This window comes from Mustela lutreola, chromosome 13, assembly GCF_030435805.1.
Source record: "Mustela lutreola isolate mMusLut2 chromosome 13, mMusLut2.pri, whole genome shotgun sequence".
NCBI lineage: Eukaryota > Metazoa > Chordata > Mammalia > Carnivora > Mustelidae > Mustela > Mustela lutreola.
Window position 1 is genome coordinate 46,470,632 of NC_081302.1, and position 23,333 is coordinate 46,493,964.

A 23,333-nucleotide genomic window follows, 5' to 3' on the forward strand; every position below is an offset into this window, starting at 1 on the left:
TTAGTCGCACCACACCTGCTACAGGTTATTAGTGGAGCAGAGATCCTAGAGGTCCAGCATTGCTGGGAGGCTTGGATTTCTGGCTTTGCCAAAATAGAAAGGTAGTCTTAGTTAGCACCTCATTTACTTACTTGGCATTTACTCAAACTGGAAAGGTTTTACTTTAGGAATGAGCACCACACCCTAAAGAAGTAACTACTCTAGACCACCTTAAGGAAACCTATAATCCAGCCTTGTAGACTCCTCTGGGAAGAAACTTGGGCGGTTATCCAACCAAGTTAGAGGAGCTAGGGCAACTCATTTACTTCCACCAGCTATACTAACAATGTATAACTCAGGCGTGTACAACTTACGGTGATCACCGAGTGATTTGCCTGCTAAAACAAGAATGTGAACATTCCTTGACTGACTTTTTTGCTTAGCATAATATAAGTCAGAGAAAGATAAATACCATATGAACAAAACAGATGAACATAGGGGAAGGGAAGGGAAAATAAAGAGAAGAACAGAAAGGGAGACAAACCCTGAGAGACTTTTAACTGTAGGAAATTAAGGGTAGCTGTTGGGGAGGTGGGTGGGAGGGGTGGCGTAACTGGGTGATGGGCATTCAGGAGGGCACTTGATGTAATGAGCCCCAGATATTATATGCAACTGATGAATCACTAAATTCTACCTCTGAAACTAATAATATACTATATGTTAATTAATTGGCATTAAATTAAAAAATTTTTTAAAAGAATGAATATTCTTTAAATATTATTTAAAGGAATTTAAAGGAATATTATAATTCAAAGTTGTTGTAATATTATAATATTAAATAGTAAAGAAAAATAAAATGGGATTTATCATCAAAAGAAAAAAATCAAACCAGACCTACAATGGCCCAGATTTGGAATTTCACATGCAAAGCCTTTACTGTGGATATTATGAATATGTTTAAAGAACTAAAGGAAATTATCTTCTAGGAATTAAAAAACAACAACAACATGGTTTTAATTGAGAAATCTCTGCAGGGAAATGAAAACTATAAAAATTTACCATATGGAAATTCTCAAACTGAAGAGTTTAATAACTGAATTGAAATATTTAATGAGTACGTTTAATGGTATATTGGAGGGAGCAGAAGAGTCAGTGAATTTGAAGACAGCTCTATAGAGTTTATTTTATCTTAAGAGCATAGGCCAAAATAATTTGTGTAAAAAGGTGAACGGAACCTTAGGTATTGTTGGGTAAATACCAGTCATTCCCCAAACACCTATAATTGGCATCCCCAAAGGAGAAGAGAGTAAGATTGTGGCTGCTAAGATATTTGAAGATATAATGACCAAGAAATTCCAAATTGAGTGAGAAATAGAAATTTCAAGTTCAAGAAGCCCAGCATACTCCAAAGAGGACAATGTAAAGAAAAAGCCACCTTCGCACATCCTAGTCAAACTGCCTACATCCAGAAATGAAGAAAAAGTCATGAAACTAACTTGTTGCAGATTGTTTGGGTGAGGATTGGTGGGGAAGACACATTGCTTATAGGAAAATGAGAGATTTTTGCTGACTGCAGAAATAATGGAAAGTGGATGTCAACAGAAGGATGTTAAGTTGTTGAAATAATTAAAAAAAAAATGTAAACTCAAATTTTTCTCTTTAATAGATATCCTTCCCAAAACATTGTGCAATAAAGACTTTTTAGTGAACTGAGAGGGTTTGTGGCTGGCAGATCTGTCCTACAAAGAATGCTAAAGATTGTATTTCGAACCAAGGGGAAATGATACAGGATGGAAACTCAGATCCTCAAGAAGAAATGAAGAGTGCCTGAAATAGTAAATAAACCGTTTTCCCTTCTTCTATATTACTTAAAAGAGAACTGGTAATTAAAACAAACAAACAAACAAAAACCAAAACCACTGCAGGATAGGGCTTATAATGTACATAGACTTAAAAAATACGATGGTAGTTGCACAAATGATGGGGGCACAACAAATGGAATTATGCTGTTAATACATTACATGCTGAAATGAATCAGGTGGTGCGAAGTGGAGGAAGGCTGAGGCAGGAAAAGGATAACATGTACAGATGCAATGTGAACGTCATAGTAATGCTAAGTAGACTGCTACAGAAGGATGTATCAGTAATGTAAGGATGCATTTTGTTAGTCCTAGAGCAATGAGAAAAAATAAAATGAAGAGTCAGAACTCAGATGCCAGTAGAAGAAATAAAATGGAATACTAAAAATTGCTTAATTACATCTCTCTCCTCTTTTTCCCTGCTTTTGTAGTCGAGAAGAAGAGGGGACAAATGGAAAACGGCAACAATAAGAAAAATAGCCTAACTATGGCTAGTTCAGAGAAGGTATACTTCAAGGCAAAACCTATTATAAGAAATAGTGATATTACACAATGATAGAAAGAGTAATTTACTAGGAATAATCATCTTAAATATATAAGCTCCTAATAACAGCATCAAAATTCATCAAGCCAGTTCGTGGCTAAATTAAATGGAGAAATAGATAATTCCCTAGTCCTAGCCTGTAATGTCTCTTTTTCAGTAAATTCTAGAAAAAGTATAGACTTCCCCCTTTCCCCAAAAAAGTAAATATATAGAAAATCAAGACAGTTCTATCAACTCTCTTGTTCTAGTATTTGTGGGGCTTCCTCAGAACAACTGCAGAATATGCATTCCTTTCAAATAGACATGGAAGGTTCACCAAAGTAGACCACTTGGGAATGTAGAATATATCTCGGTAATTTTCAGAAGATTGAAATCTTGCTGAGTCGGTTTTCTGTTAAAACTTAACTGGACAGTAATAATGGAACATCTCTGAAAATTGCATAATGTGGTTTTTAATTACTTGTGGGTCAAAGAAAAAGTCATTTTGAACTGATTGCAAACACTGAAAAACAAAACCAAATTTTCAAATTACAGTTATCAAAAGTCAAAGGAATTTCAGTACAGAGAATTAGACTTGAATATATATGCAGAAATTAACAAAGTATTTTTGTATCAAATATTTCAGTGCATGAAGAGTATGTCATGACCGAGTGGTACAGGGTTGGCCTAACATTTAAAAATTAATGTAGTTAACCATATTACCAGAAAAAGGGAGAAAAATCACATTATCTAAGTAGATGCAAAATGGGAAGTATTCAGAATTTGAATTTGTGATAAACAAAAATTCTTAGCAACTAAAAATAGGAACTCCTTCAACTTGATAAAGGACATCAACGGAAAACCTGTAACTCTCCTCATAACTGATGGTGAAAGCTTAAATGCTTTGTCATTTATGATTGGAATTCAGGCAAGGCTATCTATTCTTACACTTCTATTCAGCATTATAATGCATGTTTTAACCTGTATAGTAAGAAAAGGAAAAGAAATTAAGGGCCTGTGCATTGGAAATGAGGAAGTAAACCACCTTTATGTGACCTGATTATTGTAAATCCCTTATGAATTCACATAAGCAAACTTGGTTGAAGTAACCAGTGCATTTAGTAAGATCACAGAATATTCAGATACCCGAGTAAGTTGTATTTTTCTCTATAAGCCATGATATATACTAGAAAGCAAAATAAAAATAGTACTATTTACTTCAGCTCCAAAACTAAAATACTTATGAAAAAAAATTCACTAAAACCTGCTAATTTTCTACATCAAAAGCCATAAGAGACTGCTGAGAGAAATTAAAGAAATTATAAATGAGATATTTACCAGGCTTATAAAGTAGAAGGCTCAGTATTAGTAAGATCTGTTTTTCTCTCAAATGATCTTAGATTTCTAATATATGATACACATTCCCAATCAAAATCCCAGCAGGTTTTGTTAAAGTAATTGACAGTAAGTTAGTTACAAAAAATTTCTATGGCATGCAAAGGACCTAGAAGAGTTGAAAATCAGTTTTGAAGAAAGAACATACTAGGAAGACATAGACTACTGATGCAATATCAAGGCAGTAACATTTTGGCTTAAAAATACACAAACTTTTTCTAGAAAGTTTAGAAATAAACCCACGGAGATACTATTATCAACTGATTTTCAACAGAGACTTCATGGCTAATGAGTGGGGAAAGGAACTTTTTTGCATCTAACTCTACTGCAGTGCTTGAATATCTTGCGAACTGAAATGAATCCCGAGTCTTGTATCATATTACACAGGATAATTAATGAGGAATGGAATATAGACCTAACATGCAAAGATAAAATATCAAACAGGTTTCAAGTGGTAAAAACTACTTAGCGAAACAGTTTAACAATTTCTTAAAAAGCATACATTTGTACTGTTTTTTAGATACTTAATAGAAATGACAAGATTCATACAAGAAAATTCACAAGGTCCTGTATTAGTTTCCATGGGCCTCAACAACAAATGCCCACAACTGTGATGGCTTAAAGCAACAAATTTATTCTCTCACATTTCTGGAGACCAAAAATCCTAAATCGAGGTGTTGGCAGGTTGGTTCCTTCTGGAGGCTTTGAGGATGAATCTGTTCCCTGCCTGTCTTCTCACTGTGGTAGCTGCTCCCAGTCACGACTCTGTGTTTTCTAGCTGGGAGGATGACTCCAATCTTTGCCGCCTCCCTTGCATCGCTTTCTCCCGTGTGTCCCCCCCCCCCTTTTTTAAATTAAAATGACATCAGTTACTTAATTTAGAGCTCAGCCTAAATCCAGCATGATCTCATGTGGAGATCCCTAATCACATCAGCAAAGACCCTCTTTCCAAATAAATTCACAGGTACCTGGGGTTAGAACTTGACACACCATTTTTCCAATCCTTGTTTAACCTAACCCCTATGTCGCCTCAGACTAGAAAATAAGAATCTCCCAACATGTTATATGTCTGGTATATTTTTACAATGAAATCTTGCTCATTAATAAAAGCGAATAAAGTACCTGATCACAGTACATATATATGAATCTCAAAGTCATTTTGTTCAGTGAGAGAAGCCAGACATGAAAAGTGTTTACTGAAAGTTTTATTAAAATAAATTTCAAGAAGAGGCGAAACTAAGTTATTGTGATAGAAATCAAAACATTGGTTTCCTGTGGTAGGGTGGGAATAGTCTGGAAGCAGACATGAATGAATTTAAGACACCAGAATGGTTCTGGGTTTTATGCCAGCTTTTTAATTCATCAGATATGAAACTTCTGTGTTAAGAGTATTTGCTAAGACTGCCAATTTAAATAAGAAGTCTCTCGCTCTCTAGCTTTCCCACTTACAGATCCTGAGCATCTACAGAACTCATTTGGACCTCCTGTGAAATCCTTAGTGGTCCAGAATTGATAAGTACTTGTAAACAAAGATAAAGCAATATCTGATGACTCTAACCAATGTTCTATTTCTTGACTAGCTAGAGGAATATACATTTTATCCTTTTAATAATTTTTGTATAATTCTTGGCTTTGCTCCTATGAAAAAATATAAAAAAAAATACCATATGTACATTGCTGTTCTGTAGTTTTAAAAAAAATAATTTTAGCTTCAGAGCTTTAATATCATAAGGACACATTTATTAAAAAAAATTTTTTTTGTATTCTGAGCACTGCCCAGGCATAAGGTGCTATTTAAATAGCTGTGTTTTTGATACATTTCTTTCTTTCTTTCTTTCTTTCTTTTTTTTTTTTAAGATTTTATTTATCTTGAGAGCATGAGTAAGTACGCAGGGTGAGGGGCAGAGGAAGAGAATTTCAACCAGACTCCCCACTGAGTGTGGAGCCGAATGTGGGGCTCAATCTCAAGACCCTGAGATCCTGACCTGAGCCCTAATCAAGAGGGATGCTCAACCAATCGACCCACCCACAGAACCCTTTTGATGCATTTCTTGACATGAAATGAACTCTTCTCCCCTCCCCCCCGCCAAGCATTCTGGAAGTCTTGAAAATAGTGACCAACTCATAGTAAAAGGTCGCTATTTTTTATGTAGTTTAGCAAGGAATCAAGTTAAAACCTTTTTTCTAAGTGTCTTAATTCTCTTAATAGATTCACATTTCTTAGAGGTCGCTTTCCTCTCAGCCCTTCGTCATTTTCTTTAGTCGTGGGCAACGAAGCATTTGTTTTTTCCGGTCCTCCTTGCTTATCGCACCTCTCCCACAGAGAACGGAAGAATTAGCTAATAAGGAAGTATGAGTGGAGAATGCAATGTGAGGGGCTAACAAACACGAATCTGGAAAATACTCAAAATTCAGCACAACAGGAGGTAGTCGGGAAAGGAAAAGAGTCTGAAGTAGTAACAGGCAATGCTCACAGCAGGGTCATCTCCATAGCGTTTTGTCTAATAACTACTGCGGCGCAATTAAAGTCCATCGTACTCCTGGAAAAGCATAGGAGTAGGTTGAGTATCAGATGGTTTTTAAGTTGTGATTATTAATTTCCACACTGTGATGCTCTGAGTGGCACGCACACGTGATTGGCGGCGAGTTAGCTTGAGGGCTGTGTCCTACTGGCATGTGACCTCGAAGGAGTCCTTGAACCTTTGTGAAATCCTGTTGTGTTATTCCGGATACATGCACAAAACATATGAAGTAAAGGTTTAAGTCCGTGAAGACTGGAGTGAGTGGCTTTTCAGTCAGTTGCTTACTTACAGGGTTAGCCAAATGAATGGTTAAAATAGTTTTGAAACAGCGTGAGGGAATAATAACAAAGATAGAGAGCACGTACTGAAATTTCTTTTGAGGGGAGATTACGCAAAGCTGCAGGCAAGAAGGTGGGGGGTGAACCCAGCAAGTTTTGTTTTTTTGGGTTTTTTTTAGATTTTATTTGTTATTTGTTTGGCAGAGAGACAGGCACAAGTAGGCAGAGTGGCAGGCGGAGGGAGAGGGAGAAGCAGGCTCCCTGCTGAGCAGGGAGTCAGATGCAGGACTCAATCCCAGGACCCTGGGATCATGACCTGAGCTGAAGAGGACTGAGCCACCCAGTGATTCGCCCCAGCGAGTTTTGAATAATCTGGTTTCTGAATATCTCTTATCTATAAAACAAAGAGAACCAGATACGGTATTATACATAACTGGTGTAGAAATATCTAATTCTATTTTTTCCTCAATAAAACAATGGATGACATGGGGAAAACATAATCATAATGAGATGATGGAAGAGAAAAAAAAAAAAAAGATTTATTTATTTATTTATTAGAGAAATCACAAGTAGGCAGAGAGGCAGGCAGAGAGAGACAGGGAAGCAGGCTCCCCACTGAGCAGAGAGCCAGATGTGGGCCTTCAGGACCCTGAGATCATGACCGGAGCAGAAGGCAGAGGCTTAACCCACTGAGTCACCCAGGTGCCCACTACTTTTTTACCCTTTAAGACAGATGGAAGGACTCAGATGATCTAAAGGCGGCAGTCCTGATTTAGGTGACTTTCTCAGTGCTGAGTGGGCTCCCACTCAGTACCTGTTGGTTCATTATTCTCCAAAGGTCTTTCATTTCATCTCTTCTCTGAAACACACATGTTGCCAGTAAACACAAGTGTGACTGTAATGGTTACCCATGGTGTTCCAGATACTGCTTGTGGTTTGATTTTCACCAGTCACTGTTTGAAAGGTATTCTTATTGCAGCACAGGCCATCTATGGTCATGCGGTGGGGAGATTGCGGGAATCCTTCCCCTGCTTTCATACAACAGTGAGATCAAAGTATTTTCACTTTCACTTTTACGCCTTTAGATTGATCTTCAGATTACAATCCATCGATTTGGTGATGCAAGTTTATATTACTAAGACTCCGTAACAATAAATTGAAAGGCTGCCTCTGTGAAAGCGGAATTCTAATTTCTTCAAGCATTCTAATTATTAGCTATCTTATAGTTTAACTTCTATAACTCTTCTCCTCCTCCTCCTCCTCCTCCTTTTTAGTGACTTTCTGTTACCACTGAGAGGGAAATGGAGTGCTCCATTTCTGCATCCAGCCTAGCCTGTGGCAGACAAATGAAAGGTTCCTTAGCAAGCCAACAGAATGCAAATCCTGTGTTGACGGATCACAGATCACATAAAGTGACAAAGAAACATCATTCTAGAATTTTAAAAAAAAAATTTCTTTTCCAATTTTTAACCTTTTTTCTTTGATCCAATATGACAAAAGACTTTGTTTTGATTAATGACAAAGAGACCCCTGTGATTATCCTAGATCAAGATTTAGATCTTAGAATGTTAGCGTTCTTTCCCCGTTTGGTTTGGTTTTTAAATAACGGGGACAGCCAAGTGTCCTGGAGGATCCGAGTAGTCTATTTTAATAGAGGACTCAGGACCTTAACAAGCGTCAGGTGATCTCTCAGGTTCTGTTCCAACTCAGTGATTATTTTCACTAAAATAAGCTTATTTCCTATGCGTCAAAACGTTTTTTGAAATTTGGAAGGAAAACAATATGCAAAGGATGTCTAATTTTACAAGATGTTGCTCCAAGATGTGTTTTGCAGGATTCCTTTCCTGACTTTGCTTGGTCAGGCTTTTTCATGAACTCGTAGCATTTTGTTCTGCATTACATCATACACTTACTCTATCTTTTCAAGTTACCTGTCCCCAGTGCCAGGTAGACTCATTACTCATACAAATCTAGGTTATATTTTTCTAGGAAAATTAATTACTTTATACTGGCTACATATGGTTAGCTTGTCAGCAGGAAAGCTTCAACATATTTTGGGTCAGTATAATATAAGCATTTAAGCAGAGTTTTTTCACTTTGGGCATAAAGTAGTACATTAATATAGGTTAAAAGTAATATGCTTAGTAATACTGATATTTTCCTGATACTACTGATTGTATACTGATATGTGAATACTTCGCATATTTACTGCAAAGTAACAAAGTGTCATGAATGAGGATACAAGTTGAAAACATGCCATGGGCACATCATATACCTTTTGAACGACCATACTATGTGTATTTAGGTGATTATTCCTCTCTCTTACTATTCTAAAGGATCTATTAAACGTAATAGAACATTATACAGAATTGGCCCAATACAATATGAATGCCATTTGCAATGTTTAAGGATAAAAATGTAGGGAATTTAGCCCATTTGGGAACATTTAAGAACCATGAAGCAACTTGATGAGAAGTAATCACTGCTGAACTCTACTTCGTGAGCTGGACCTAGAAGTCCAAACAGAAGGGTTCATACCCATTCACAATCTGTATTCTAATAGGGCTTCATTTTATCTTTCTAACATTTTATATTTATTTTATGGAGCCATTATTAGTTTTTGCCTTTTTTTTTTTTAGTCTTATTTGAGCTTACAGTCTTCTTACTTTCTTGTTGGAAGAAAAAAATTTTCCTCTAGACAGGCAAACTTGAGATATTTTTTCGAGCTCTTTGTAGAGAGGAGTCATTAACTACATTAGTCGAACTCTTAGGATCTTGGCTGTATACACTTAAATGTTTAATCTGTCAGGTGGCTGGGGAGAACACTCAATGTGACTTAGCTCTTTATATTATTTACTAAGAAACTTTTCAGTCACTGATTTGGTCCATCAGATAATGTTCTCTCAGAGCTATGAACAGAGAGAAAACCCCTAATGCCCAGTTGTGGTTAGGCAGGGCTGCTGGGCTGTACTGTTAAACAGCTAACCAGGGTCGGGAATAGCCTTTTGAATCTAATAAATTCAGGCCTTTGTCTGGTCTACTCAATTTTAAATAAGTCATTATATTATGAGCAGATAGTCTTGTGCCTCTGGAACAGAAATCCTATAAGCTTTGTGTGGCATTGTCCTTTACTTTTTTCTTTAGGGTTGTGACTGACAGAATTCTTCCTTATTTTAACCCTCCGGTGTTCTGTCACTCCCCACCCCCCCCACCTTGCCTCTCACTGCTTTTGATATTTATAATAGTTGTTGAAATTCAATAGTTTTACTGTTAATGCCTCATCAAGGTGTTTTAAGTCTAAATCCCTAGTATATTTGCCCAAGGAATGCATAGCTTAAATGCCTTTTGTCTCCAGCCTTCAGTTAAATGGCTCTTCTCCCCACTTGTGATAGAACACTGGTGGGAAGCTCAGGCAAGAACTTGCTGACCCTCTAGCCTTTTTGTTCTTTTTGTACTCTTCAACTCCCCACATTCACAAGGGAACCCCGAGTCCTGAACAGGGTTCACGTGGTGTGGGATGGATCTGTGGCTCCGCGAGGCTTCTGTCTCTGGCTACGCCCATGTTCCCTAACACGGACCCTGCTCATTTAGTGTGTGCCAGGAGTCATTCTACTTAGCTGTGTTTCTCAGGAAAGTCAATTTAGTACAAATTGGGACCTATTTACTTTCCCTCCATCTAACACATACTGTTAGTCAGCAGGGCTTCTGAGGACAGCGGTTGCTATTTGAAGAAAACAAACCCACTTTGGATCTTTCTGAATGCTTTAAACATGACCCCACATTTTCAATATCGAACAAAAATTAATGGTAGACCTGCTTTGTCATTTGTTGCCCGTGTACCCTGTTACCGTTTGAAAATTCGGTTTCTGTTAAGAAATTATATGCACTCGATTACTTGACCATTGTCATCGAATTAAAGCTTTCTTTCCACTGGGCATCTAAATTGCGAATTTTTCTTCTCTGAGAAATGACTCTTGATTGCTCACAAAACACAAGCAGGGCTCCTCTCTCTCCCTGCTATCAGTTTGAAGGGACATATTGCTTCCTCGGCACTGTCATACCAATAAATCATCCCAGATTACTCGCCGTCATACAGGACTAAAGTATACCATGCATTTTAAAGGAAATCTGCTATTTTCTTTTCCATCAGATGAGCAATGTGAAGAGACTGCGGCCACGGCTCAGTGCTATTCTCTTTAAGCTGCAGTTTGAAGAGCAGGTGAACAACATCAAACCTGACATCATGGCTGTCAGTACTGCCTGCGAGGAGATAAAGCAGAGCAGAAGCTTCAGCAAGTTGCTGGAACTTGTGTTGCTGATGGGAAACTACATGAACGCTGGCTCCCGGAATGCTCAAACCTTCGGATTTAACCTTAGCTCTCTCTGTAAAGTGAGTTTGTTTTTTTAAAAACACATATTTGCCTGAACACTTCTTCTGAAATGTCAGCCCTGATTACATTGTTTAAATATTTTTAGTTTGAAGTGCCCGTTATCAGGAATTTGAACGAAACCATGAACCCAAACCCAGAGTGAACTGAGCTAATTTACTTAACCTTGGAGCTAAATCCAAATATTAATTTTCTCTGATCTGCAAATTCAGTGGAAGGATTTTGTTTAATAACAGAATTATGTTGTAAACCCAGGCTTTCCCAAACTAATGAAATGGAACATCAAAATACTACAAAATCTAATATTCAATTCAGGGAGCTGCAAATGATGGTATAGACATTTTGGGAATTGCTTAGGGTTGCCACTACATTTTTTTACCGTTAGGATTTAAATATTTCATTGTTTTTGTTTTTGTTTTGGCAAGCTGACTAAAGGCAGAAAAGAATGAGACTGCTTTATATAAGTGGAAAATCATTAGGAATAAACATGCCTCAGGAGTCATTGATGATTTTGAAATGTTTCTATCTAAATATAATTTTAAAGGATGTGAAAATCAAGGAAGTTTAGAGATTTGGTTTTTTTTTTTTTTTCCTCCTGGGTTCTTCTACAGGTTAAATGTTCTTATGGCAAATATATTCACTGTTTTATGTAACAGGAGCTCTTTCCTCAGAAGCAGGCTATAGTAATAGCACTTTATTGATCTGCTTATAACAAATTCTTCTCTGTTACACATCACAAGAAAAGCTTTCTTTTGTTCTTGACCTGCTAACATCTATACTACCTGATTAAGGAATTTGATGACTGGTTTTCCCCACTGTCCAGAAGTTCACTTCATGCAACTACACCTGTATGAAAGACTTACATTAGTATGCATCTGTTTCCTAACTTAAATCCGAAGAGGATTTCCGCTTTTACGAAATGGTGATTGCTTCTCTACTTTACACTATTTGGCATATGGAGGGTTTCATGGGAACGCTCCACTTTTGGGTAGCTGGGGAGACCTGTGTTGATATTTATTGCCACTTAGGGAAGGTGAGATGTAAATCCAGTTTTAGCTTTGGTTTCCTTGAATAGTTGATCTCTCAGTGCTTTCATGACTTTCCTTATACAGTTTTCCTGACCTATGCCTCCTGTTGGCATAACAGCTTGTGAGCTAGCTTCACTCCATCTCCACCTTTTTATTTTCCTCTCATTTTCTGAGCCTGATATATTCCGTTAAGATCCCTGGCATGGTGGCTGCAATTCATAACCCATGTATTAAAGACTTTGAACATGTATGGAGGGCTTTCTTATTCCTGTGCCAAACGCTTGACCTCATCGTCTCATTGAATGGATATAATTATTTATGTGGCATACATGGAACGCCTGTTTTTCACGTGTAAATCATTATGATTAAAATTTTTAATAGAGCTGTATCTAAAAAGTTATGGCAACAGAGTTGAGAGAGAGGCTAGCTCGGTTAAGGGAGGACAGCTAACCATTCAGAGAGGAATGGGAAGGATCTGGAAGTATGAGTGGATGTTCCTGAGAAGGAAAGGCATTCTAGCCGGTAGCCATCAGTTGGCATGAAGGGTCATATCATGGCATATGTGAGTTCACCAAGGGATCAGAAGCTTAGGTGGGAGAAGCATAGGGAAAATGGAAATGAAGTAGTATATTGGTCTAGATTAAAAATCATTGGGGCGCCTGGGTGGCTCAGTGGGTTAAGCCGCTGCCTTCGGCTCAGGTCATGATCTCAGAGTCCTGGGATCGAGGCCCACATCGGGCTCTCTGCTCAGCAGGGAGCCTGCTTCCTCCTCTCTCTCTGCCTGCCTCTCTGCCTACTTGTGATCTCTCTCTCTGTCAAATAAATAAATAAATAAAATCTTTAAAAAAAAAAAAAAAAAAAAAAATCATCTCTAGTGGCACACCTGATGGTAAAGATTAATGGAGACATGTTCTTTAATTCATATGATATTCTCAGAGATGTCCCGTAGCAACCTAATTCTAATAGCAGTATGGAAGAAAGTTGAGCTGCTCTGTCCAGTCCTGGTACCATGAGCCACGTGGGGCTGTTGACATATAAATTAATTAAAATTTAAATAACATTAGGGTATACCTCAGTCATCCTTGTCACGTTTCAGGTGAATAAGTGTCCATATGTGTTGGCAGTGTAAATAGAGCACATTTCCATCACGGTAGAATATTCTCCTGGACCACACTGGCCTAGAGGGTTATAGTTGGGAGAGACTCGGTGACTGGCTGACATTTAGCAAGTGACTAAGGAACTAAAACTGAAAAGATAGATGGGGGGGATGATGGGAGCTGCCTTCATTATTTAACAAGTATTTTGAAACCATGTGTGTCTGTTATTAAACAGTGACTGTATGTCGAGACAGTGGAATTACAAGCTTTGATAGTGACAAAAGGGTTTGGGGTAGGATGGGAGATGGGGCGAAGGGGAGTGACACAGTCCAGGAGCATCTAGGGAACTGTGAGAATATGGTGATAATGAACTTGGAGGTGGAAGGGCGAGGAGGCAAGCACAACTGCCAGATTCAGGCTTTTCCTGAGCAGGGAAGCAAAGGAAGACGAGATGAAGAGCACAAGGTCATGGAGACATTTACACCAGCATATCAACTGGAGTTTCTTTCTTTCTTTTTTTTTTTTTTTTAAAGATTTTATTTATTTGACAGATGGAGATCACAAATAGGCAGAGAAGCAGGCAGAGAGAGAGGGAGGAAGCAGGCTCCCTTCTGAGCAGAGAGCCTGATGCAGGATTCGATCCCAGGACCCTGGGCTCATGACCTGAGCTGAAGGCAGAGGCTTTAACCCACTGAGTCACTCAGGCACCCTGGAGTTTGTTTCTCAGTGTTAAGAGTCTACTCGTTTTGAGAGCTTGCATCTCAGAACTCCAGCCGACTTAAAAAAGTTGACCATATGCCCTCCCTCATACTTTCCTTGCAAAGTAGCTATTGACAAGAGATGAGGTCTGATTGTTGAGGTAGAGTAGCCCAATACAGTGCCTGGTGCATAGTAAATATCTGAGTGAATGACAATGTGATAGACAAAATGGACACAAATTTGTCCCTCTTAGTTATGTAGTTGAAAGTAGACATCCGCTCATACTGCTATACAGTGGCTGATGCATAGTAATTTACAAGTGCAATGAATGTTGCTATTATTTTACTATAGTTAATCTGTAAACCAGTTAATCTGTCGCCAGATAAGAGCCTGCTGTATTTTCAGGCAATGATACTAGATACTTTGATCATCCGTATTAGAAGCCTTCTATTGTGCAAGAAACAAAATAAATACCACAACTTTATATTTTTTATTAGCCTACATGTCAAGTTGAAAGCATATATTGAACAAGATGATATCTCATCATGTTTGTTATCAGAAGCAGCAGCTTGATCTCTGACTATTGTGATTGAATTTTCACACTGAGTATAAAGCATTTGGTTTGACGATAAGTCCCCATAAAAGGAATTCCATATTTATTTGACAGTAGAAAGACAGGGTAATGTTTTAATCTGTTAAAACATGCTGGGTAATTATATGACATCTAGTATTCTATATGCAGAAACTTTAGTTTTAAATACCCTTTATAAATTTAGCTCTAGAATGAAAAGTGTAGCAAATTCATATTAGGGTGTTAACTTTACATAGTTTAGAAATAATTACATGAATAGTGAAATCTATATACATTATAGTTGAGTTTGGGGGGCTATAGTACATCTTTGCATACATTTATAATCGAGAAAACTAAATACAATAACTGAGAGGGTAAGTTTTGTGAGCTTTTTTAAATCCTAAATATTTGATGCGGCCTATGATAAATAAACATAAAAGTAAAATACGAGATATAAGAGAAACACAAGTGAGAATCTGTTAAGATATAGGTGTTCAGGTTTGAGACTCCGTGAAATGCAAACATGGTAATGAAACTTCACATGAGCTAAAGGTGAGTTTTCTCTTATTAACCAAACGTGAACTTCACAAGAAAATTTGCATGTGTATTGTTATAAAAGAAAAATACGATATTGAGCCGTGGTCTTTAAAACAGGAAACGAAAGAATCAGTTACATTAGGTTCTTTCTTTTGGAATTATCTCTCGTCCCCTCCCCTTTCCTTTCCTACATGTTTGGATCAGAGCCTCTTAGGGCCTGACACTCCAAGAGAACCCTCATGGTAAGGTACAAATGTACTTTTCAGTTGCATAATGCTATTCCTAGTTGAAGTAAAATGGTAGAAGTACCTTGCTTTCTGATGGCTTGGCTATTTAAAAGGATAAACCTTAGAATATATAAAAGAATGGATGGACTTCTTTTCATCCATAAAGTCCTCCGAAGATTTTCTAGACTTTAGATAAGAATTAGATAATATGCAATTAGAAATTATATTCTTTTTTCTGTACCTGCTATTGATTAAATGGAAACCCATATCCTTAGAAATTCAGTCAGTAAATGGTAGGTGATCGCCTGACCAAAGTGCCCACCTAGAAAAAATGTGTGTGTGCTTTGTGTTGAAGTTAATTTTCTGTTGTTAGGGCAAAGATCCTCCACCCCCCCCAACCCCTTCTTCAGGTAGATTGGTATTCTAGCAAAAGAGTGAGTTGACCCAGTCATCAACGTTTAACACCATACTAAGGTATATGAGAGGGTTTTAACTTATATATTTAAAAAGCAGATGTTATCAGTCTATACACAATAGGTATAACATGTGTTTAATATTTCCTAATGTCTAATGATAGGTAATTTCAGAGTAACAAATTATGCTCATCAACACAACTGAATGATGTAGCCATAAAATGTAGCTCTTTGTTCTGACTAATTAAATAAACTATATCAGGATATAGATATAAATTTTGAAAGAGTTTATAAATTGTAATGACTTTTGTCAGTGTTTATGCTGGGTTTTTTTGAAATTATTGATTCCATTATAAATGTATCAGTATTAATAACTTTGTAAGAAACTTTTCTATTTGGTGGTAGAACACACAGTGAGTTCATCTCAAAGATGAAGTCATCAAAGGATACATAGTAATGAGAGTGTGGAGGGGTTAGAAGTTAGGCATTAAAAGGGCAGGCAACAGGAGACAAGATTTGTTTTTGTCTCCTCTCTTGATTTTGATTTTTTTGTCCATTTAAAAGATTTTTTTTTTTTTTTCGGTCTGTTCATTGAAGTGCATGAAATTTTTATCTCATCTCCTATATATTCCTTTTACAAGCACAGGCTAACCAAAAGTAGAATAAAGCTGCCCAGAGCTGTGATAAAGAAGATTTTTATATTTATTCTTTCTTTTTTAAAGATTTATTAATTTATTGTAGACAGAGAGGGCTTGATGATGGGGATGGGGAGGAGAAGCAGAGAGAGAGAGGATCCTGAAGCAGTCTCCCTGCTGAGCACAGAGCCCAAATGGGGCTCTATCCCAGGACCCTGAGATCATGACTTGAGCTGAAATCAGGAGCCAACTGTTTTACTGACTGAGAGAAGATTTTTAAAGGAAAACAAAAACAAAAACAAAAACAAAAACTGTTTAATTTCCTTTTTGCTTAGTGTGCCCACCAGCTCCAGTGGGTGATTCTTGAAATTATGAACACCTCTTTTTAGAGTATCTTGATTCTCAACCTGGAGTACTCTTTAAGAAATACTGATGTGTCAGCTCCATATTGGATCAATTACTTCAGCATGTATGGATAGGGATCTTGATAAGTGGCTTTTTAAAGGTCCCCCAGGTAATTTTAATGCACAAACTGAACTGAGAATCACTTTGTCTTCTGCCCTACTTCTTTATCCCAGCTTGGAAAATCCTTGATGGGTGGTATGGAACCAGAGAACAAACATACAAAAACAAAACTTAACCAACACAAGAAAAAAAAAAAAAAAAGAAAAGAAAGAAAGAAACAGCTCCTTGTCTTCACTTAAGGATGAGTGGTGAAAATATTTCCAAAAACTACTGCTTTTTTTTCATGCCAAGCTGAACATTACTCTGAAAGTAAAGAAAAGGAGTGATGGAGTGTGGCTCTCAGGCACATAGCAGAACTGAAATAAGTTGATGGTCGGCGTCCTGAGTTATTTTGCAGGGCTCTGTCTTGTACAGGTAGAGTTTCAGTCATTATTAAAAGCATGAGACAAGTACCTCTGCCTGTCAACTGTTAACAGCTGTACGGTAATACTGTGAAGGTTTTGTGAAATTTCACTTCTCCTATATGGCCTTTTCTTCACTGTATGAAGTTATTTTGAAGAAAGACCTCTGCCAAATGAATCCATTGTTCCATCTGCATTGTGTTTTAGAAGGATTTTAGAAAGATTTTTATTCTTTATCGGATTGGTAAAATCACACCAGTGAATTTTGGCACCCTTTGAAAGTAAAGCAATTTTTGGCCAAAGACTTGCAGATAACAACTGCCATTCTTACTTTACATCCAGCCAATTAAGTCACTGAAATACTGACTTCCAAAGCAATGTGATACTATTTAGGATTCTTAAGCCCTTTGATTCATTCATTAACATAATCTATAGCATTTTCTAAGAAATATTTGGTTGGTTTTGCTAAGTAATAAATTTTATTCACATTACCTTTGTTTTCTTTTAATTGCTATTAAGCATTGTAACTTGAAATTATTCTTTCATTAGAATTAGAGTGGCTTTGCTTGTGAATAGCAAATACACTGTGCTATCATTTTACCATTCTCACAAAAAGCATAGCTAATCTATCAAACTCCCTTTGCCCCTAACACAGAGACTCAGCATTGTCCTTAATACTGTACTTCTAGACAGCTACTATCAGTTAGAGGTAGCACCCAAGATGCATCTTAGAAAGCATCCCTTTTTAGTCCAGTCTCCTCTTTTTATATATTTTAACAATGAAAAATAAAAAATTGAATAAGATCCTCTATTCCTCGAGGAACTTATTGTTTACCTCTTCTTTGTCAAGGATCTGCATTGCTCTTGTGTTTTGGGGATAGATGCAAAACGTGCAACACTCTTATCTCTATAGTTATAGTTAAACAGTGGCATTTGTGAACATTTGTTTTTAGGTGGCAAAGGTGGGGGAGTTTAATGATAAAATAGGTGTACCAAAGGCAAAGACATTACAAGAAAGGAAAATTATTGGCCCATATCTCTCATAAACAGATAGATGCAGAAATTCTCAGCAAAATTTTATAAGCCAAAACCAACAATGTATAAAAAAAATTACATATCACAACCAAGTGAGATTTATTAAGGTGCAGGAGACTGATTAAATATTTGAAAATTACATATCACAACCAAGTGAGATTTATTAAGGTGCAGGAGACTGATTAAATATTTGAAAATCACTTAATGGAATCCATTACATCCACAGGCTAAATAAGAAAAATAATTTGATCATATTAATATATATGTTGAAAAGGCATTTGAGAAAATCCAACATCCATTCATGCAAAAACTCAACAAACTAGAAATATAGAAGGAGACTTCCTCAAGTTGATAAGGAATATATACAAAAACTACAGCTAGCATCATTCTTAATGGTAAGAAACTAAATGTTTTTCCTCTTCAGTTGGGAAAAAGGAAAAGCTGTTCCTGCTCACCATTCTTATTCAACATGATGTTGGAAGTCCTAGCTAATGCAGTAAGATAAGAAAACGAAATAAAAGGTATTTAGATTGAGAAGGAATAAATAAAAGTGTCTTTGTTTATAGGTGAAATGATTGCCTACATAGAAAATTGCCCCGAATTGACCAAAAAGGGGGAAAAAAAAACCAGTTCCTGAAACTAATAAGTGATTATAGCAAAATTTCAAGATATGAGATTGACACAAAAAAAGTTAATCACTTTCCAAACACCAGCAATGAACAATTGGAATTTGAAAGTAAAACTAATATCATTTATGTTAGTGCAAAAAAGAGTAATACTAGAATATGAACAAAATCTTATGAGAAAAACTAGAATTTTGATGAAATAAATCAAAAAAGATCTAATAAAGAAATAGGTATTCCATGTGAATGGAAAAGAATACTCAATATTGTTAAGATGTTTCTTCCTAATTTGATCTAGAGATTCAATGTAATCCTAATCGAAATCCCAGTGAATTATTTTGTGAGTATTGAAACCTGACTCTAATGGTCCTATGGATATGTAAAAGACCCAGAATAGCCAACACACCACTGAAGAATAACAGAGTTGGAGGACTGAACTACTGGGCTTGAACACTTTTATAAAGCTGCAGTATTCAGAACATTGTTGTATTGGTTAAAAAAAGTAGATCAATGGAACAGAATAGATAGCGCAGAAATAACTCCACATAAATACAATGAAATCTTTAGCAAAGAAGCAAAGATAATTCAGTTAAGAATAATCTTTTGAAGAAGAGGTGCTGGAACCAGTACACATAAACATGAAAAAAAAATGTGTATCTACATACAGACTTCCAGCCTTTCATAAAATTTAACTAAAAATGGACAGAGGCCTAAATGTAAAATGCAAACTACGGAACTTTTAGAAGAGAAGAGAAAATCTAGGTGGCCTCAGGTTTGGCAGTGACTTTTTATTTTTTTATTTTATTTTATTTTATTTTATTTTAAGATTTTATTATTTATTTATTTGACAGAGAGAGAGAGAGAGATCACAAGTAAGCAGAAAGGCAGGCAGAGAAAGAGAGAGGAGGAAGCAGGCTCTCCACTGAGCAGAGAGCCCAATGCGGGGCTCAATCCCAGGACTCTGAGATCACGACCTGAGCCGAAGGCAGAGGCTTTAACCCACTGAGACACCCAGGCACCCCTGGCAGTGACTTTTTAGATAGGATATCAAACACATAATCCTTGAAAGAAAAATGTCACTAAGTTGGATTTCATTAAAATTAAAAACTTCTGCTCTGCAAAAAACACTGTTAAGACAGAAGATACACCACAGACTGGGAGGAAATCTTTGCAAAATATCATCTGATAAAGGACTTGTTTGCAAAATATACAAATAACTCTTGAAACTCAACAACAAGAAAACAAAGGGTCAAAAGACCTGACCAGACACATCCCCGATCATAAATATATGAACAGATAATCAACATCATATGCCAATAGAGAATTATAAGCTGAAACAGTGACGTAACACCACACACATATTAGAATGGCTAAAACTTGAAACACTGGCCAAGACCAAATCCTGGCCAAGATGTAGTACAATAGGAACTCTCATACATTACTGAAGGGAATCAAAATAGTACATCTACGTTTGAAGACTGGCACGTACCAAGCATCTACGTTTGAAGACTGGCAGGTACCAAGTTAAACATAGATTTTTTTTTTTTTTTTTTTAAGATATTTTACAGAACACGAGCAGAAGGGGCAGATGGAAAGGGAGAGAGACGTTCAAACAGACCCCACCCAAGCACAGAGCCTGATGCAGGGCTCAGTCTCATGATCATGTAATCTCAACCTGAGCTGAAATCAAGACTCAGATGCTTAACCAACTTTGCCTGCCAGGTGCTCCATACTAAACATATATTTAACATAGGATTCAGTGATCACACTCTTACTTACTCAAAGGAGTTAAAAACCTGCACAGAAATGTTTATAGCAGCTTTATTTGTAATTGCTGAACTTTGGGAACAAACAAGATGTCCTTTAGTAGGTGAATGAATAGGCTGTGATGCCTGCATACAACACATTATTATTCAGTAATAAACATAAATGATCTCCCAAGCCAAGAAAAGACTCGGAGGAACCTTAAATGCTTATTAAGTGAAAGAAGTCCATACGAGAAGACTACGTACTGGATGATTTCTACTATATGTATCTTTTTAAAGACAGAAAATTATAAAGATTGTAAAAAGATTCATGGTTGCCAGCGTTGTTTTGGGGAGGGAAGAAGAAAGAGATGATAAGTGGAGCACAGTGAATTTGAGGGAGGGATGTGTGTGAAACTATTCTGTATGACAGGGTAGTGGTAGATATATACTATGTATGCTTCAAAATCCATACAACTGTAGAAGGCAGAGTTGATGATGATGCATCAATATCATCAAATCAGTTGTGTACCACACCTAATGTAAAATGTTACTAATAAGGGAACTGGTGTGGAGGAGAGGGTATATGACAACCCTGTTATTTTCTGCTCATTTTATTCTGTAAAGCTGAAACTGCTTTAAAAAAAGTAAAACGTGGTGTTTAAAAAATAAAAAGTAAACCATTTAATTTAAAATTAACGTATTTGTTTCATTTATATTAACTAAACAGTGAGCTGTTTTAAATGTCTCATGGAATAAGGGGACTGTATAAACAAACAGAACATCGAACGATATAGCAGAGCTAACATTTTCACTGCATTGCAAAAATGTTTTTAACACTGCAGTTTCTCTGCTTACTAAAATCTAAGAGAAATAAGTTTAAAACATAATTCAGGGAAGGTTGGGGGGATATGGAAGAAATCAGCTTATAATGATAGGAATCCACATTATATAAAGCATTTTCTTGCTTAATAATGTTTCAGCTTTCATCATTTTGAATGAATATTACATAATATAGATTATTTTTATATATGAATATCACAAAGTATTTGTCGAGTAACTTTTTTTTACCTAATATCAATTGATCTCCATCTATCTTGAAAATCATTGTGAAAATTTTATTATCAGTATTAATAGTTATGGCAGTGATATAGATGATGCTAAGCATCTTATTTTATTTAAATTATGATTTTTATTTCCATTGTAGAGAGAACCAATCTTTTTAAAAAATTTAATTAGGATGCTGATTATTTTCTTAATGTGGTTACATATATCAAAAACATTATTCATTGTATACTTGTGGTTTTCACTTGTGAGTTTTTACTGGCATGTTGACCTTTTGTCTGAGAAAATATATATTCTCTAACAGTATGTGTTAACACATCTATTTTTTTTTTAATTTTTTATTTTTTATAAACATATATTTTTTATATACATATATTTTTATCCCCAGGTCTGTGAATCACCAGGTTTACACACTTCACAGCACTCACCAAATCACATACCCTCCCCAATGTCCATAATCCCACCCCCTTCTCCCCAACCCCCTCCCCCCGGCAACCCTCAGTTTGTTTTGTGAGATTAAGAGTCACTTATGGTTTGTCTCCCTCCCAATCCCATCTTGTTTCATTTATTCTTCTACCCACTTAAGCCTCCATGTTGCATCACCACTTCCTCATATCAGGGAGATCATATGATAGTTGTCTTTCTCTGCTTGACTTATTTCGCTAAGCATGATATGCTCTAGTTCCATCCATGTTGTTGCAAATGGCAAGATTTCATTTCTTTTGATGGCTGCATAGTATTCCATTGTGTATATATACCACATCTTCTTGATCCATTCATCTGTTGATGGACATCTAGGTTCTTTCCATAGTTTGGCTATTGTGGACATTGCTGCTATAAACATTCGGGTGCATGTGTCCCTTTGGATCACTACATTTGTATCTTTAGGGTAAATACCCAATAGTGCAATTGCTGGGTCATAGGGCAGTTCTATTTTCAACATTTTGAGGAACCTCCATGCTGTTTTCCAGAGTGGCTGCACCAGCTTGCATTCCCACCAACAGTGTAGGAGGGTTCCCCTTTCTCCGCATCCTCGCCAGCATCTGTCATTTCCTGACTTGTTGATTTTAGCCATTCTGACTGGTGTGAGGTGATATCTCATTGTGGTTTTGATTTGTATTTCCCTGATGCCGAGTGATATGGAGCACTTTTTCATGTGTCTGTTGGCCATCTGGATGTCTTCTTTGCAGAAATGTCTGTTCATGTCTTCTGCCCATTTCTTGATTGGATTATTTGTTCTTTGGGTGTTGAGTTTGCTAAGTTCTTTATAGATTCTGGACACTAGTCCTTTATCTGATATGTCGTTTGCAAATATCTTCTCCCATTCTGTCAGTTGTCTTTTGATTTTGTTAACTGTTTCCTTTGCTGTGCAAAAGCTTTTGATCTTGATGAAATCCCAGTAGTTCATTTTTTCCCTTGCTTCCCTTGCCTTTTGCGTTGTTCCTAGGAAGATGTTGCTGCGGCAGAGGTCGAAGAGGTTGCTGCCCGTGTTCTCCTCAAGGATTTTGATGGATTCCTTTCGTACATTGAGGTCCTTCATCCATTTTGAGTCTATTTTTGTGTGTGGTGTAAGGAAATGGTCCAATTTCATTTTTCTGCATGTGGCTGTCCAATTTTCCCAGCACCATTTATTGAAAAGGCTGTCTTTTTTCCATTGGACATTCTTTCCTGCTTTGTCGAAGATTAGTTGACCATAGAGTTGAGGGTCTATTTCTGGGCTCTCTATTCTGTTCCATTGATCTATGTGTCTGTTTTTGTGCCAGTACCATGCTGTCTTGATGATGACAGCTTTGTAATAGAGCTTGAAGTCCGGAATTGTGATGCCACCAACGTTGGCTTTCTTTTTCA

At 36.8% G+C, this 23,333-nt stretch overlaps 1 protein-coding gene across 4 annotated transcripts in view; it reads left to right on the plus strand.

Annotated features, from left to right (window-relative positions):
- The window catches only part of DIAPH3 (diaphanous related formin 3), a 506,201-nt gene that overhangs the window by 267,958 nt on the left and 214,910 nt on the right, over nucleotides 1–23,333 (plus strand). For all 4 annotated transcript variants that reach the window (XM_059144199.1, XM_059144200.1, XM_059144201.1 and 1 more), the window contains one exon: nucleotides 10,707–10,946. In XM_059144199.1, coding sequence (XP_059000182.1) covers nucleotides 10,707–10,946 — 240 coding nt within the window. The remainder of the gene's footprint in view (nucleotides 1–10,706; nucleotides 10,947–23,333) is intronic.